The sequence below is a fragment of the Vicugna pacos genome, chromosome 3 (genome assembly GCF_048564905.1).
Source record: "Vicugna pacos chromosome 3, VicPac4, whole genome shotgun sequence".
NCBI classification, from domain to species: Eukaryota; Metazoa; Chordata; class Mammalia; order Artiodactyla; family Camelidae; genus Vicugna; species Vicugna pacos.
Window position 1 is genome coordinate 14,856,215 of NC_132989.1, and position 13,328 is coordinate 14,869,542.

Sequence of the window (13,328 nt, forward strand, 5' to 3'; positions counted from 1 at the left end):
CCACCTGGCCCCTCTGAAGACACCTGTTTGTGCTACTGACAGAATGTCTGACCCTGGGCAAGGGGACCCTTGGTGGAGGCTTCAGAAAGTCCCCATACTTAGCCAGTTCTGCCCCAGACTCCAGCCCTTCCCCCTGGGGGTCATGGCTTTGTGTATGTGTTGTCTTTTTTTTTTTTTAAGCCAAGATTTCCAAACTCTGTGGTTGCCTTGCCTAGCTAAAAGGGGAAGAGGGGGATCAGCCCAAGGAGAAGGAGGAAGAGGAAAACAAGAAAAACAGCCAGTGCAGTGGAGAGGAACGTGTGTCCAGTGGTGCTAGTCCCTGCGGAGCTGGTAGCCAGGAGTCGAGTTCCCTGCCTACCCCCAAGCCTGCATCAACCTGCCGCCTCCCTGCTGAGGCCATGGGCCCAGGGGCTCTGCTGATCCTGCTGGTGGCCACAACCTGGCATGGTAAGAGCAGAGCTGGGGCTTTGGGGGGTGGCAGGGGGTGGCGGGGGTGTGACGGAGAGGGTCCCTGTGGAAGGGCTCTGTAAACCTTTGCCCCTTACTGGGTGTCCTCAGTCTGCGCTTCCATCTCCCCAGCCTCGGACTGCAGGATTGTGGGTGTCTGCTTCGCAGAGGCAGTGGGGGTAAAAAAAAAAGAAAGGGTGTGAGTGGGGTGGAACTGGCCTGGCCAGGGCTGCTGATCTGTCCCACCTCGAATGTTGATTCTGCGTGTGTGCTGAACATGTTTCTGATGATCTCAGGGCTTCGGTCAATAGCAGGTTGTTGGGGATGGCGATGGACTAAACTAAATGCTTTTTCAGACTTCACTGTGTGTGCAAATTCCCTGGGGATCTGTGCAGATTCTGACTCAGTAGGTCTCAGGTGTGGCCTGAGATTCTGCATTACTAACAAGCTTCTAGGAAATGCCAATGCTGCTGGTCCAGATCTACACTGAGTAGGGAGGCCCCCAGAGAACCCCCGATGGCTCGGTTGGCCTGTGACTCCCTAGGAAGGATCTGACTTGGAAAGGTCTGTAGACACAGTGGTCCTTCCTTGGAAGCCTTGGGTAAGGGCTCAGAAGGAGAAGTAAGAGTTTAGCCTCTCTGGCTCAGGGCTCAGGAGAGGTAAATTTAAAAAAAAAAAAAGTTTTGAAGAACTTGGTAATTAGGTTTATTTTATTTTTATTAATTTGTTTTTCTTAATGGAGGTACTGGGGATTGAGCCCAGGACCCCATGTATGCTAAGCATGTGCTCTGCCACTGAGCTGTACCCTCCGCACCTTCAGGAGAAGTAAATTTGGGAGGAGAGAGTACAGAGTAGAGGCTTGCCTGGGGGAGGACAGGGGCTAAAGCCTTCCTAAACACAGTTTCCTGGGCCTCAGGACAGAGCTGTGGGGCAGACCCCACCCTAACTCTGCCCCTCTGGCAGCGGCAGTGACGCAGAATCTCCTTCTAAGACGGTGTCTAACGGGAGGTGGGGGGCTGAGTGCTTGGCTTGTAGTGCAAGTTGGCCCAGCAAACACACGTTATATTGCTTGTTTGGAGGGAACTCGAAGGGTGGGGACTGGGGTTGGAGTTGGAGTGGGACAGCAGCCTCTGCTCTGGCCTCCCCTCTGTCCTAGGCTGCAGGACCCTGGGGAGTAGGTGCATCTGGTCCCAAATGAAGAGGTGGCTCCCTGAAGATCTTTTTCTGGCCCAGTTAATCCCACTGAGTGTGTCTCCTTTTTTACTGAGATGTAACTTACCTACAGTAGAAAGCACATTCTGAAGTGTCCAGTGATGAGTTTTGACAAGTGATGAGTTTGACACCATCTCAATTTAGATAGAGAATATTCCCTTCACCCTAAAAAGCTCCATGGGTTTTACTTCCCTGCCTCGTCCTGTCCTCACGCCCAGAACCTGCCTGCGGGGCAGCACTGCTGGGAGGAGGGGGTGGCTATCCAGCATCTAGCCCCAAAGGAAAGAAGAGATGGGGACAGTAGGCTGGAAACAAGCTTTCAGCTCAGTAGACCAGTGGTGAGTGAGGAGGAGTGCAGGGGGGACAGGGTCAGAACACCCTAGAGACCGGGAGAGGCTCGCTAAGACCCTAGGCTGAGGGAGGGGACTGCCCCAGGTTTTGGTGTGCAGTGTGTGTGTGTGTGCTGGGTGAGTGGAGTGGAGGTGGAGCACATCCTGAGAGCTGATGATGGAGGGGTCTCCCAGGCAAGTCAAAGCGGGTGGGAAGGTTGGGGCAGCCGAGGTGGTGGAGTGGAGGGGCAGCAGGGGTCCAGCACCAGGCTAGGGAGGGCAGGCCTGAGCGGGCTTTCCCTTCTGCCAGCCAAGCCAGCAGCAGGGCACTAGGGCCAAAGTTGAGGGTGTCAGCCCTGTCCTGCGTGAGTATCTGAGACAAAAGGACATACAAAACAGGACAGATGCCTCTGGCTACACTTCCAGGAGGCCAAGGCTGGGCCAGAGGACAGGGCAGGGCAGGGGAAGGGAGAAGGCGCTTGTGAGACCAGGCAGCAGCAGAAACAGTACGCGGAGCCACAGAATCCAAGACCGTGGGGTGTTAAAGCATAGACTGTGTGACCTTTAAACGTTAAAAACTTCAGCTATCAGAGTGTTAGGACCAGAAGGAAGGGAGCAGTTGGAGCAGTAACCCAGGGCAGGAGAGTTGACTGAGTTAGTGGCTGAGTATCACCTCATTGAATCCTCCTGAGACTTCTCAGAGGTGAGAACTCAGATTATTCCCATTGGAAGGGAGAGTAGCCTGAAGGTCAGAGGTTAAGCAACCCACCCAGTTAGCAGCGGAGAACCAAGTTTCAGACCCTCGACGGTGTGACCCCACAGTCCCGGCTCTTCCCTGTAACAGCCCAGCCGGGGGACCTGCGTGGCTGCAGCACCTGCTCTGTTGGGATTTGCCAAGAGCCCGTCAGAAATGCCGCTTGTGCCTCTCCCTGGTGTCACACAGCACAGGAGGGCTGGCTACTCCCCCCTGCCCCCCCCCCGTGTTGGCCTAGGCTGTATTCACCAGTTTATTCAATCCTTAATGCTGATCAGAAGCTCGGGTGGAGAGGCTGCACACCTCAGATGGATACAAAATCAAAACAAATTAAGCCACCCTGAAATCACGTGACAGATCTTTCTAATTCTGGAGCCTATGATGATGGCAGAGGTTGGTGGGATGGAAAGACTCATTTAAGGAGCTTTTGTGTGGGACATTGGAGCAGCCCTGAATTTACCTGGTGCCTTCAGGGCTGGTGTCTGTGTCCCCATCATTGGAACTCAACCAGAGGTACCTCATGGGTCAGTGTCAGAGCCAGGTCCCACAAGCCAGGACGTGCTGATGTCCAGCAGGTGGTACTCCGTCTCCTGGGGCAGGGGTCTCTCCCCTAGAGGGGACAGTGGCCAGGAAGCAGAAGTGAGACCATCCCTGGGAGAAGGGCTGCAGGCTGAGCGGAAACTGGGCCCGAGCCTGGTGCCAGCAATGTGTTTCCGCCTGCGCAGGCCAGAGGGCGCCTGGCAGCCCCTCCAGGGTCTTGAATCAGCTCTCACTTCCCTCCTGTGCCCCTATTTTAGGCCCTGGAGAAATGCTGACGCTGCAGAGCCAGTGGGCCTTCTTCCCGGACGGCCTGGGATGAGTTTCAAGTTCTCTCTTCTCCTTCAAGAAAATTTTCCTTAAAAGAGACCGTCTCCCCACTAAACACAGCCGTGCTGGGGTATCAGGGTGGGCTGCTGGGGGTAAACTAGATAATAAACATAAAGGCTAGGCTTTACTGAGCATTTGTTTGGTGACAGGTGAACAGGTGATGTTCTGAAGGCTTCCCATACATTTAAACCCCCTGACATCCCAATAAATGGGTGCAATTATGGTGCCCATTTTATAAGTGGGGAAACTGAGGCACAGAGCCTCTGAACTATCCCACTATGCTACAGACCAGATGTCCAGTGACGGGAGTGGGCACACAGAAATCTCCTGAACATTTCTAACTCTGCTGGGCTAAGATCCTACACCCCTTTTCTTCCTCCCCATGTGAATTTTCTTCCACCCATGGAGGACTTTGCCATGAACGTTCTGTTGCTTCCTTTGCTTGCTTGAGGCTCCTGTGTTGAGGCAGGCCCTGGGCTTGGCATCAGGGTTGCACCCAACTCATACATAGGACTAAGGGAGTCCATTCCTGGGGGTATCGATGCAGCTGGGAAGACGGAGGCTGGAGGCTGGGAGATCCCCACGGGACGGTGGCTAGGCGGAAGGCCAAGAAATCTCCCTTGGCAGAGAAGGGGACTGCTGTGAGTATCAGAGCCATCAGTGCATCAGCAGCAGGTTTGGGGTAGGGGGCTGATCAAATGACCAGAGAAGGGTAGCAGCTTGTTCAAGGCGATCCTGCAAGTCACAGCTGGACCCCAGAACCAGAACCAGCCCTGCTAGGGCAGCACCCATCTCAGAGGCAGGGTGTGGACCAGGGGTTGTGACCTCAGGCCTCACTTCTGTTTGCCACCACTTATCACCAGGTCAGGGGGTCCCAGTGATTGAACCCAGTGGTCCTGAGCTGGTTGTGGAGCCCGGCACAACTGTGACCCTGCGATGTGTGAGCAATGGCAGTGTGGAATGGGATGGCCCCATTTCTTCTTACTGGACCCTGGACCCCGATGCCCCCAGCAGCGTCTTGACCACGAACAATGCCACCTTCCAAAACACGGGGACGTATCGCTGCACTGAGCTTGGAGACCCCCTGGGGGGCAGTGCTACCATCCACCTCTACGTCAAAGGTAAGGACTCTGAGGCCACTCCCAGGAGGACTAGCCAAGCAGTGCCCACCAGGAATGGGCTGGAGGGCTGGGCTGTAATTTTAACAGTCATAACATACCAGCTCCACGTTTACTGAGCCTGCCACGAACAAGGACCTATGGCAGTGTTTCTGAGGCAGTCTTCACAACAACCCTGTGAGGTGATTCTGTGATTATGCCCATTTTTCAGAGGCTCAGAAGGGTTAAGTCATTTGCCCAAGGTCACACAGCATCAAGTAGTGGGGCTGGACCTGGGTCCAGAGCCCCAAGCATCAGCCGAGCTTCCTTGGTTTTGTGTGACTTCAAGCAAGTGATCAGTATTTCTGAGCCTCCTCATCACCATTGTCCAGAGACCGCTTATCCTGGTGAAGGGAGGGCAGTAATCCTGTCTCCTTCTACCCCAGACCCTGTTCGGCCCTGGAAGATTCTGGCCCAGGAGGTGACGGTGTTGGAGGGTCAGGATGCGCTGCTGCCCTGCCTGCTCACTGACCCGGAACTGGAGGCGAGCGTTTCGCTGGTGCGGGTGCGTGGCCGGCCTGTCTTGCGCCAAACTAACTACTCCTTCTCGCCCTGGAATGGCTTCACCATCCACAAGGCCAAGTTCATTGAAAGCCAGGACTACCAGTGCAGCGCTCGGGTAGGCGGCAGGACAGTGACATCGATCGGCATCCGGCTTAAAGTGCAGAGAGGTGCGTGGGCAGGGAGGGACGGAGAGCTGGCACCTGGCCTGACGGGAAGGAACGGGGGCACCTGCTTTCTCTTCTTCCTTCCAGTTACCCCACAGTCATCTACGGGGCAAGACATCAAGGTGTCGGGTGCAGGGAGGCAGACCACATGCAAGTCAGTATCTCAGTAGGCAAGGTGATCTCAGATCACCAGATAGGCTGTGAACATCATTAAATGGGTGATGGAATAGAGACTGGGGTGGGGGGAGCCCTGCAGAGAGAGTGACAGTTTTCTTGAGCAGAAATGTGAATTATGAGAAGAAGGTAGCTGTGCCAAGATCTGCTTCAGCAGAGGGAACAGCAGGTACACAGTTGTGAGGTGGGAACTGAATGTTTCAGGGATGGAAGGAGGGCCTGAAGCTCTCCCACACCCTCAGATGTGGATTTCCCACTCAGCGCCTGCCTGGTGCACAGGCCAGGGGGTGGTGGGTGCATGGGACACTCTCACTTGGGGGTGCCGTTGGTGGTGAAGCCTCATTCATGTTCCCCCTTGTCCCTGCTGGGCTGATGGATGGGATTCTGGCTTCTGGAAGGGCTAGTGTGAGTCAGCAGGGCCCCAGGCTCAGAACCTGGGCTTCAGGCAGGAATCAGGTGCCTGTCGTGAGGCCAGGGTCAGAGCGGCATGGCTGGCCCAAGGCCCTGCACTCTGAGGCCACAGAACCTGTGCGGAGAGTCACAGGCCCCTATTTTGTGTGCAGAGAAGGTTATGAGGGCTCTTTGCCTGCACTTCATCTTGCAGAGGGAGCCCCGGGCTGGCTGGGTGCCAACAGCCCTGGGCCTTAATTCTGCTGTGACCCTCTCAGTGACCAGGGGTGAGTTCCCTAGTGTCTCTGGACCTTGAGAGATGGGATTAGATTATTTTTCAACAACAGCACAGCCACAAATATTAATTCAGTGTCTACTATGTGTCAGGCACTGGGCTAAGTGTTTAACCAGGAAGATGGACTAGAGAGAAAGTAAATACCAACTGTGAACAAGAAACCACGCTGGAGAAACTGGGGTGGGGGGTGGGACAAATTCAGCTAAGCTGTCCCAGGAGGCCTCTGAGGAACATTTGAGCTAAAGATCTGACGGCAGCCAAAGTGCAGGAGGGAGCTTTCCCGGAGGGAAGGGTAGGTGCAAAGCCCGGGTGGGAAAGGCGGTGGCCGCGGTGTGGCGAGCCAAGGCTAGCAGGTGTGCAGGCGTCGGGAACAGGGCTTGGGGAGGGGAGAGACTTCAGCTTCTATTCTGCGAGTGATGGGAAGCCTTCGAGTATTGGCACAGGAGAGGGGCAGGATCCACTTTTCATTCTAAAGAGCTCACTTAGGCTGCTGTGAGGAGCCAGGGACGAAGCAGGGAGGCCTCCCCGGTGGCTGTGGGAGTCCAGAGCATAGCGTGATGGCGAGACTGGGGAGAGGGCAGCGGCGGTGGTGACAGAGGGAAGAGAACTTTTCAGGCTCTCTTGAGGAAACAGGACATGTTGTGGGGAAACTTGAGGCATCAGGGCTGCCTCCCAGGATTTGGGATGGGGGCCTGGGCCATGGCAGGAAGCAGAGTGCCTGCTCTGGCCTGAGAGTTCATGGCAGTCTTCCCCTGATCTCAGTCGTCCCAGGGCCCCCGACCTTGACACTGAAGCCTGCAGAGCTGGTGCAGATTCAGGGAGAAGCTGCCCAGATCGTGTGCTCAGCCAGTGACGTTGATGTCAACTTTGATGTCTTCCTCCAGCGCGGAGACACCAAGGTCAGTCCTTGGGGAGACAGCAGGATGCAGTCGGCCCCTCACCCCCGCATGCCCAGCCCTACAGGGTAGAGCCCCTGGCCTCGCCTCAAGCTGGCTCTCTGGGCTGAAGGCACAGCTAAGGCTCAGGGTGAGGAGTGGACACACCCAATATCTCACTGCCAGTCAGTAGCTGATTCAGAAAGAGGACTCGGGCTCATGCCACTGAATCTTGTGGGGAGGGGACAGTATTCCACCCCATTGACCCATGACCTTTGCCCCAGCCATAGACGAGAGCCACGTGTCAGCTCACTTCTGAGTTAGCAGGGGGTTCCTCGGCCACCCTTGAAGCCCAGGGATATAAAGGTCATTTCAGAAAAACTCTGGAGTGAGGAAGGAAGAGGGAGTTTTCTCAGGAGGAAATGACACGAGGCTGCTTCTAAGAACACCGCCCCTCTGCACTGTGCCTACTGTGCGCCCAGCCTGGCCCTCTGCCATTTGCAGGCTGTGTCTCACTCTTCATTACAGCCCTAGGAGCATGGGGCTGCTGTCAGCCCCACTTGGCAGATGAAGCTGAGGTTCAGTTCAGTCCCTCATCCAAGGAAAGGCAGATAGAAATCCTTAAAGGCTGAGAATCTGAACCCAGATCTGAACCTCAGTATACCATTTCCATTCCTTCTGGCTGCAGCTCGCCATCTCTCAACAATCTGACTTCCATGAGAACCGGTACCAAAAAGTCCTGACCCTCGGCCTTGATCACGTAGGCTTCCGAGATGCTGGCAACTACACCTGCGTGGCCATCAATTCCCAGGGTGTCCGCTCCACCTCCATGGTCTTCCGGGTGGTAGGTGAGCATCAGGGTGGTGGGGGAGGGTTCACAGGGATCCTGGGGTGAGGAGGGTGTACAAGGGGATTAAGGAGGGAGCTGATAGTGGAGAAGGGGGAGATACTGTTAGAATAGCTCACAGGAATCCCCTTAACCTGGGCCTGGCTGGGAAGCCACATCTCTGGCAGCCTTCCCAGATTCCCCCCAGAATCCCCCTCTCCTGCCCTGAAGCTCCTACAGTGCGTGGCTGCATGGCTGCATTTCATTCTAGCATCATTGTGTTCTCTTTGGGGATTGGTGTCTGGTAGCTCCCTTCTGGGCTTCACTGTTCACTCATTCATTCATTCCTTTATGCCTGGGATACTCTGGTCACATGGATATGTGACACCACGGGGGACCCCCAATCCAGGCTTGGACAAAGTGGTCTCTAAGCCAGGACTAGAAGAATAGAGGTGGGTTAGCCAGGCAGAGGGGTGGGAAAGCGAGGAGAACAGCATTCCTGGCAGAGGGAACAGCATAGTCAAGGCTCAGAGGCAAAGAGAACAAAGAACATTTGAGACATCAAAGAAGCTGACAACGGCCCAGATGTGGAGCAGTGTGAGGATGGCCACAGGGAAGCAGGGATGAAGGTGCTGTCCGATGGCAAGGTGGGCAGGTGGTTTGCATCATATCCACTGGGAGGTCATTGAAGGTTTTCAAGAGGAGAATGATGAGATCAGAATGCACAGAAGGCCACTGTGTGGTGGCCAGGAGCCACAGTCCTGGATGACATTCCAACCTGGCTCCACCAATGACTTACGTAGGTTGAGGAATCTGTTTCCCCATCTGCAAAATGGGGATACTAAGAGTAACTGAGAGGTTCTTGTGAGAATTAAGTGAAAATATGTATGCGTGTATATATATATATACATATATATATATATACATATTCTTGAAGTGCTTAGAATAGGACCTGGCAGAGTAATTAGTGTCTAAGAGTGTGTGAGGAGATGTTATTTGAGAAGGCTCAGCCCAACGTCATGTGGACAGGATGGGAGACTAGCAGCTGGAGACCCATCAGGGCAGTTAACGTGGTGGTCCAGGCTAGAGATGGTGAAGAGTGCTGGACCATGGTGGGGGCCCAGAAGAGTCTGTTACCCGAAACGATTTAGGAGGATAATGGAAAATCGGTGGCTGCGGGGATGTAGGGGTGAAGGAGAAAGGAGCCAGGATGACTTCCAGGTCTTTGGCTAGAGTGACTGGGTGGGAGGCAGTGCCAGTCACTGGGCTGAGAATCCAGAAGTAGAGGGGAGTTTCTTCAGAGTGGGGACAGGCTTGGAGTCATTACAGTCTGGCCACACCTTGTGTGATAAATGTTATGGGAGACTGAGGGGAAGAGGGAGGGGGGAGCATGAGAATTGCTACCCTCATAGCACAAGCAATGCACTAGGTTTGCAGGAGTGTGTAAGCTTTCCCGGGGGCCCCAACCCATGCCAGGAGCTTTGAGGGCTAAGGGAGGAGAGAACACTGAACTGTCTCCCGGTTACGGGTTCCAGTCCTGCTGTTTCCTAGTGCAGGCAAACAGTAGTCACTCAATAGATGTTTGTCTTCCTTCACACTACTGGCCAGATACTTCTAAATGCTGAGGTTACAGCTACAAATGAAACAGATACAAAAATCCCTGCCCATGTGAAGTTTGTACTCTAGTTTGGAGAAGGTAAGCAACAAGCAAAATATTTTTTAAAAATCACTTTCATAGGGCTTTCAGTTTAAAATTAGGGTGGTCATCAAGGAAGGTCTTACCAGAGAGCTGACATTTGAGCAAAGACTTGAAGTTGGTGAAGGAGAAAGCCATGTAGCATCTTGGAGAAGAGAGCTCCAGGCAGAGGGCATGCGAAGTTCTTCAGGCAGAACTGTGTTCGCCACTTGCAAGGAGCAAGTCAGCCCCTGTGGCTGGGGTGGATCTGGAGAGGAAGAGTGGTACAAGATGAGGTCAGAGAGGGGAAGGGGAAGACTCCTGCGGGCCAAGGTCAGGAACGGGGCTTTTCCTCTTGACAGAGACAGAGTGCCATCGGAGGGTTTGAGGATGGGGTGACATGATCTGACATGGATGGAACAAGATGTAACACAGCTGTCGGGTGCTTTGAGGAGGACTGTTTAGAGGGAGACCAGGGTAGAAGCAGAGGGACGAGTAAGGAGGCCACTGCAGTCATCCGAGCTGGAGGTGATAGTGGCTTGATTAGGGTGGTAATGGTGGGAAGTGGTTGGAGTCTGGGTGGATAGATAAGTAGATGGCTAAGGGGGAAACAGAACAAGAAAATGGCCTTGCCCTAAAAGCTGACAAACTCAGAGAAGACAGCTATCTAAAGGGAGAACCAGATGCATGAGGCAGAAGGGAGCCTAACGAACGCGTGATCCAAGAGGGCAGCAGAAGGCACTGTGCTGAGAGAACTAAGTCAGACACAAAGGCAAATACTGTATATTGTCGCTTAGAGATGGAATCTGAAAAATAAGACAAATATAACAAAGAAAACAGACACATGGATATAGAGAACAATTAGTGGTTACCAGTAGGGAGAGGGAAAGGGGAGGAGCAATAGAGGAGCGGGGAACTAAAGAGGTACAAGCCGTTACGCACAAGATAAGCTACAAGCGTACACTGTACAACATGGGTGCATATAGCCAAGAGTTTATAATAACTATAAATGGAGTATAACTTTTGAATCCTGTGAATCACTGTTGTATACCTGAAACTCACATAATATTGTACATCAACCATACCCCAATTTAAAAAAGAAAAAGAAAGGAAAAAAAGGCTACAGGAATCCAGTGGCGAGAGAGCTCCTGGTAGCCTGGACTGACGGGTGGAGCCTCCCTGATGGGGATGAGTCTTGAAGGATGAGAAGGAGCTAAGCAGAAGAGAGGAAGAAGACAGGGTTCCTGATAGAGGAAACGATTTGAGCACAGCATCCAAGGTTGGAACGACTGTGGGTGTGTTCAGGAGACGTTGGGAGACCGAGATGGGTGGAGAACTGAGTGTGTGTGTGCGTGTATGTAGGAAGAGGGGAGATGGCTAGATGGGCGTAGGGATACCTGCTTGAGAAGAGCCTTGAATGTCAAGCTGAATAGTGGAGGTGATGGGGAATCATGGGGGTTTTCTGAGCAGGCACGTCACAGGGTAGAAGAGTGAATTTTAGATTTCATAGAATGGAGTAAGAAGAAGAGATGTTAGAAATCATCTAGTCCAGGGATTTCTGTAAAGCCTTGGGATTTTAAGAAGGCATTTCAGGACTTCCATGAGAGGCACAGAGAGGCTGAGTGAATGGGGGTTCTTGCCACTACTCCTTTGCCTGAGATTCAGTCAGAGCAGCTTGATTTTCATTCACGCAACATTTCATTCACCTGTCAGGACTCCTGCAGGTATAGATAACAGAAATGAACTAATACTGACCTAATCAAAGAGGATTTTATTGGCCTTATAGTTAGAAAACCCATGGATATGCGCTTCAGGTATTGTTGGATCTAGGTGTTCAGATGTGGGCAAGGATCTGTTGCTTCCCAGCTCTCAGCTCTGTTTGTCTTGTGGGGCAGCACCAAGCTTGGAGATTCCAGTGGAATGAGGGCTTCTTTTTTCCCACAGTTCCAACAAAAATCGTGGTAATGAGTGTCATGGACTCATGTGCCTACCCTAAACCTATCACTGGTCCAAAGGGGACAGATTACCCTGATTGGCTGGCCTGGGTCACAAGCCCACTTCAGAGCTGAATATGGAAGCTGCATTGAATAAGCTATCAGAAAAAGGGGAAATGGGTGAGGGTATGTGGGTGGGGGAAGCAGGCTTTCTTAACTGCTAGAAAAAATTTTCAAAAACTTACAGCAACATAGATATATTCATTCTCTTCATCTTATAAGTAAAGAGGTAGAGGCACCAAGGGAGAGAGGAATTTGCCCAGGTTCTCCCAGGAACTCAGAAAAGTTTGGAGCCCTGGGCTTTGGGGGTGTGGGTAGTGGGAAAAGAGATGTCAGAGGGCAAGTCTTGGTTGGCGGTGGGGTCTGTGTGCCTGGCATACGGTAGGTGCTGAGGGAGGGTCTAGCTGAAAGACTAGATCACTGGGCACATCACCAAATGAACAAACAAACTGGGGAATCTTCCCACTAATGCCAGAGCTCTGTGTTCTCCTTTCCAGAGAGTGCCTACTTGAACTTGACTTCTGAGCAGAACCTCCTCCAGGAGGTGACCGTGGGTGAGAAGCTCGAACTAAAAGTCAAGGTGGAAGCCTACCCGAGCCTGAAAGGTTTCAACTGGACCTATCAGGGACCCTTCTTTGGCCACCAGCCCAAGCTCAATTTTGTAACCATCAAAGACACATACAGGTACCACCTATTAGCTCCCATCTGCTTAGCCCCACAGCCAGCCAGAGAACGCTTCAGCCACGTGTCAGGACATTTGGGTCCTGTGTGACCTGGAGTGAGTCCCTTCCCTTTTCTGAGTCTCATTTTCCTTGACTTTGTAGAACCTCAATGTCATTCATTTATGTCTAAGATGTAGATCAAATTAGTATGTCCCTCTGCTCTATATTCTTGGGAGATCCTGTATCCTCAATAATTCTACCGTATCTTGGGAGTGTGCGTTCTCATAGGCAGGCTCTCTGTCAAGCAGTCTGAATACATATCTCTTTAATCCTCTGGCCAAGTCTGAATTATTACCATAGGTGTCACCCTCACAGAAAAGGAAGCAAAGGATCAGAGAGGTTAAGTACTTGTCTAAGGTCACACAGCTAGGAAATGGCGACATCAGGGCTTGAGACCTGGTCTCTGAAGCCCCATGGCTACTTCTTGCCTCTCTTCCCTCTCATAGTCCCTCTCGGCAGGGTTGGCGCTTTAGGGATGGAAGCTGACCTGAGAGCTGGCATTTTAGCAGGGATTGTTCAACTCAGTGATGGTGGTGAAAATAGGTGCATTCAGTTAGGCCTGTGACGTGCTTCCCAGTGTCAACACTTTACAGACTTACATCTACTAAACTTCAGAACAAAACTGCTTTACAGATGAGAGAGGCAATTAAGGAAATTGGGTTAGTGGTTTTTCCATGTCTCAGCGGCACCCAGCCTGGATACCTGGCTCAGCCAATGCCTTTGTGCCCTGGACACTTTACCAAAAATGAAACAAAGCCCTTGAAGGTGGTGGTCTGAGCCCACTTACCTGACAGGGGCCATACCAGGGCTTTTCCTCTCACACAGATACACCTCCATCCTCACCCTGCCTCGCCTGAAGCCCTCCGAGGCCGGCCGCTACTCCTTCCTGGCCAGCAATGCCAGACATGAGGAGTCCTTGACTTTTGAGCTCACCCTTCTATGT

The 13,328-nt window shown here is 52.7% G+C and overlaps 1 protein-coding gene and 1 long non-coding RNA gene across 2 annotated transcripts in view; one reads left to right on the forward strand and one right to left on the reverse strand.

Annotated features, from left to right (window-relative positions):
• Positions 1-240: 240 nt before the first annotated feature.
• CSF1R (colony stimulating factor 1 receptor) overlaps positions 241-13,328 on the forward strand; it is a 28,185-nt gene continuing 15,097 nt past the window's right edge. Inside the window, exons 1-7 of the mRNA XM_006204450.4 lie at positions 241-447; positions 4,473-4,730; positions 5,153-5,437; positions 7,056-7,192; positions 7,857-8,016; positions 12,161-12,347; positions 13,211-13,326. Coding sequence (XP_006204512.2) covers positions 399-447; positions 4,473-4,730; positions 5,153-5,437; positions 7,056-7,192; positions 7,857-8,016; positions 12,161-12,347; positions 13,211-13,326 — 1,192 coding nt within the window. The 5' untranslated portion in view covers positions 241-398. The remainder of the gene's footprint in view (positions 448-4,472; positions 4,731-5,152; positions 5,438-7,055; positions 7,193-7,856; positions 8,017-12,160; positions 12,348-13,210; positions 13,327-13,328) is intronic.
• On the reverse strand, positions 7,904-13,259 carry LOC140691409 (uncharacterized). Its single transcript, XR_012067023.1, has 3 exons — positions 13,173-13,259; positions 9,777-9,937; positions 7,904-8,054 (listed from the first exon to the last, which is right to left on the reverse strand). It is a non-coding gene; the product is annotated as an uncharacterized lncRNA (long non-coding RNA).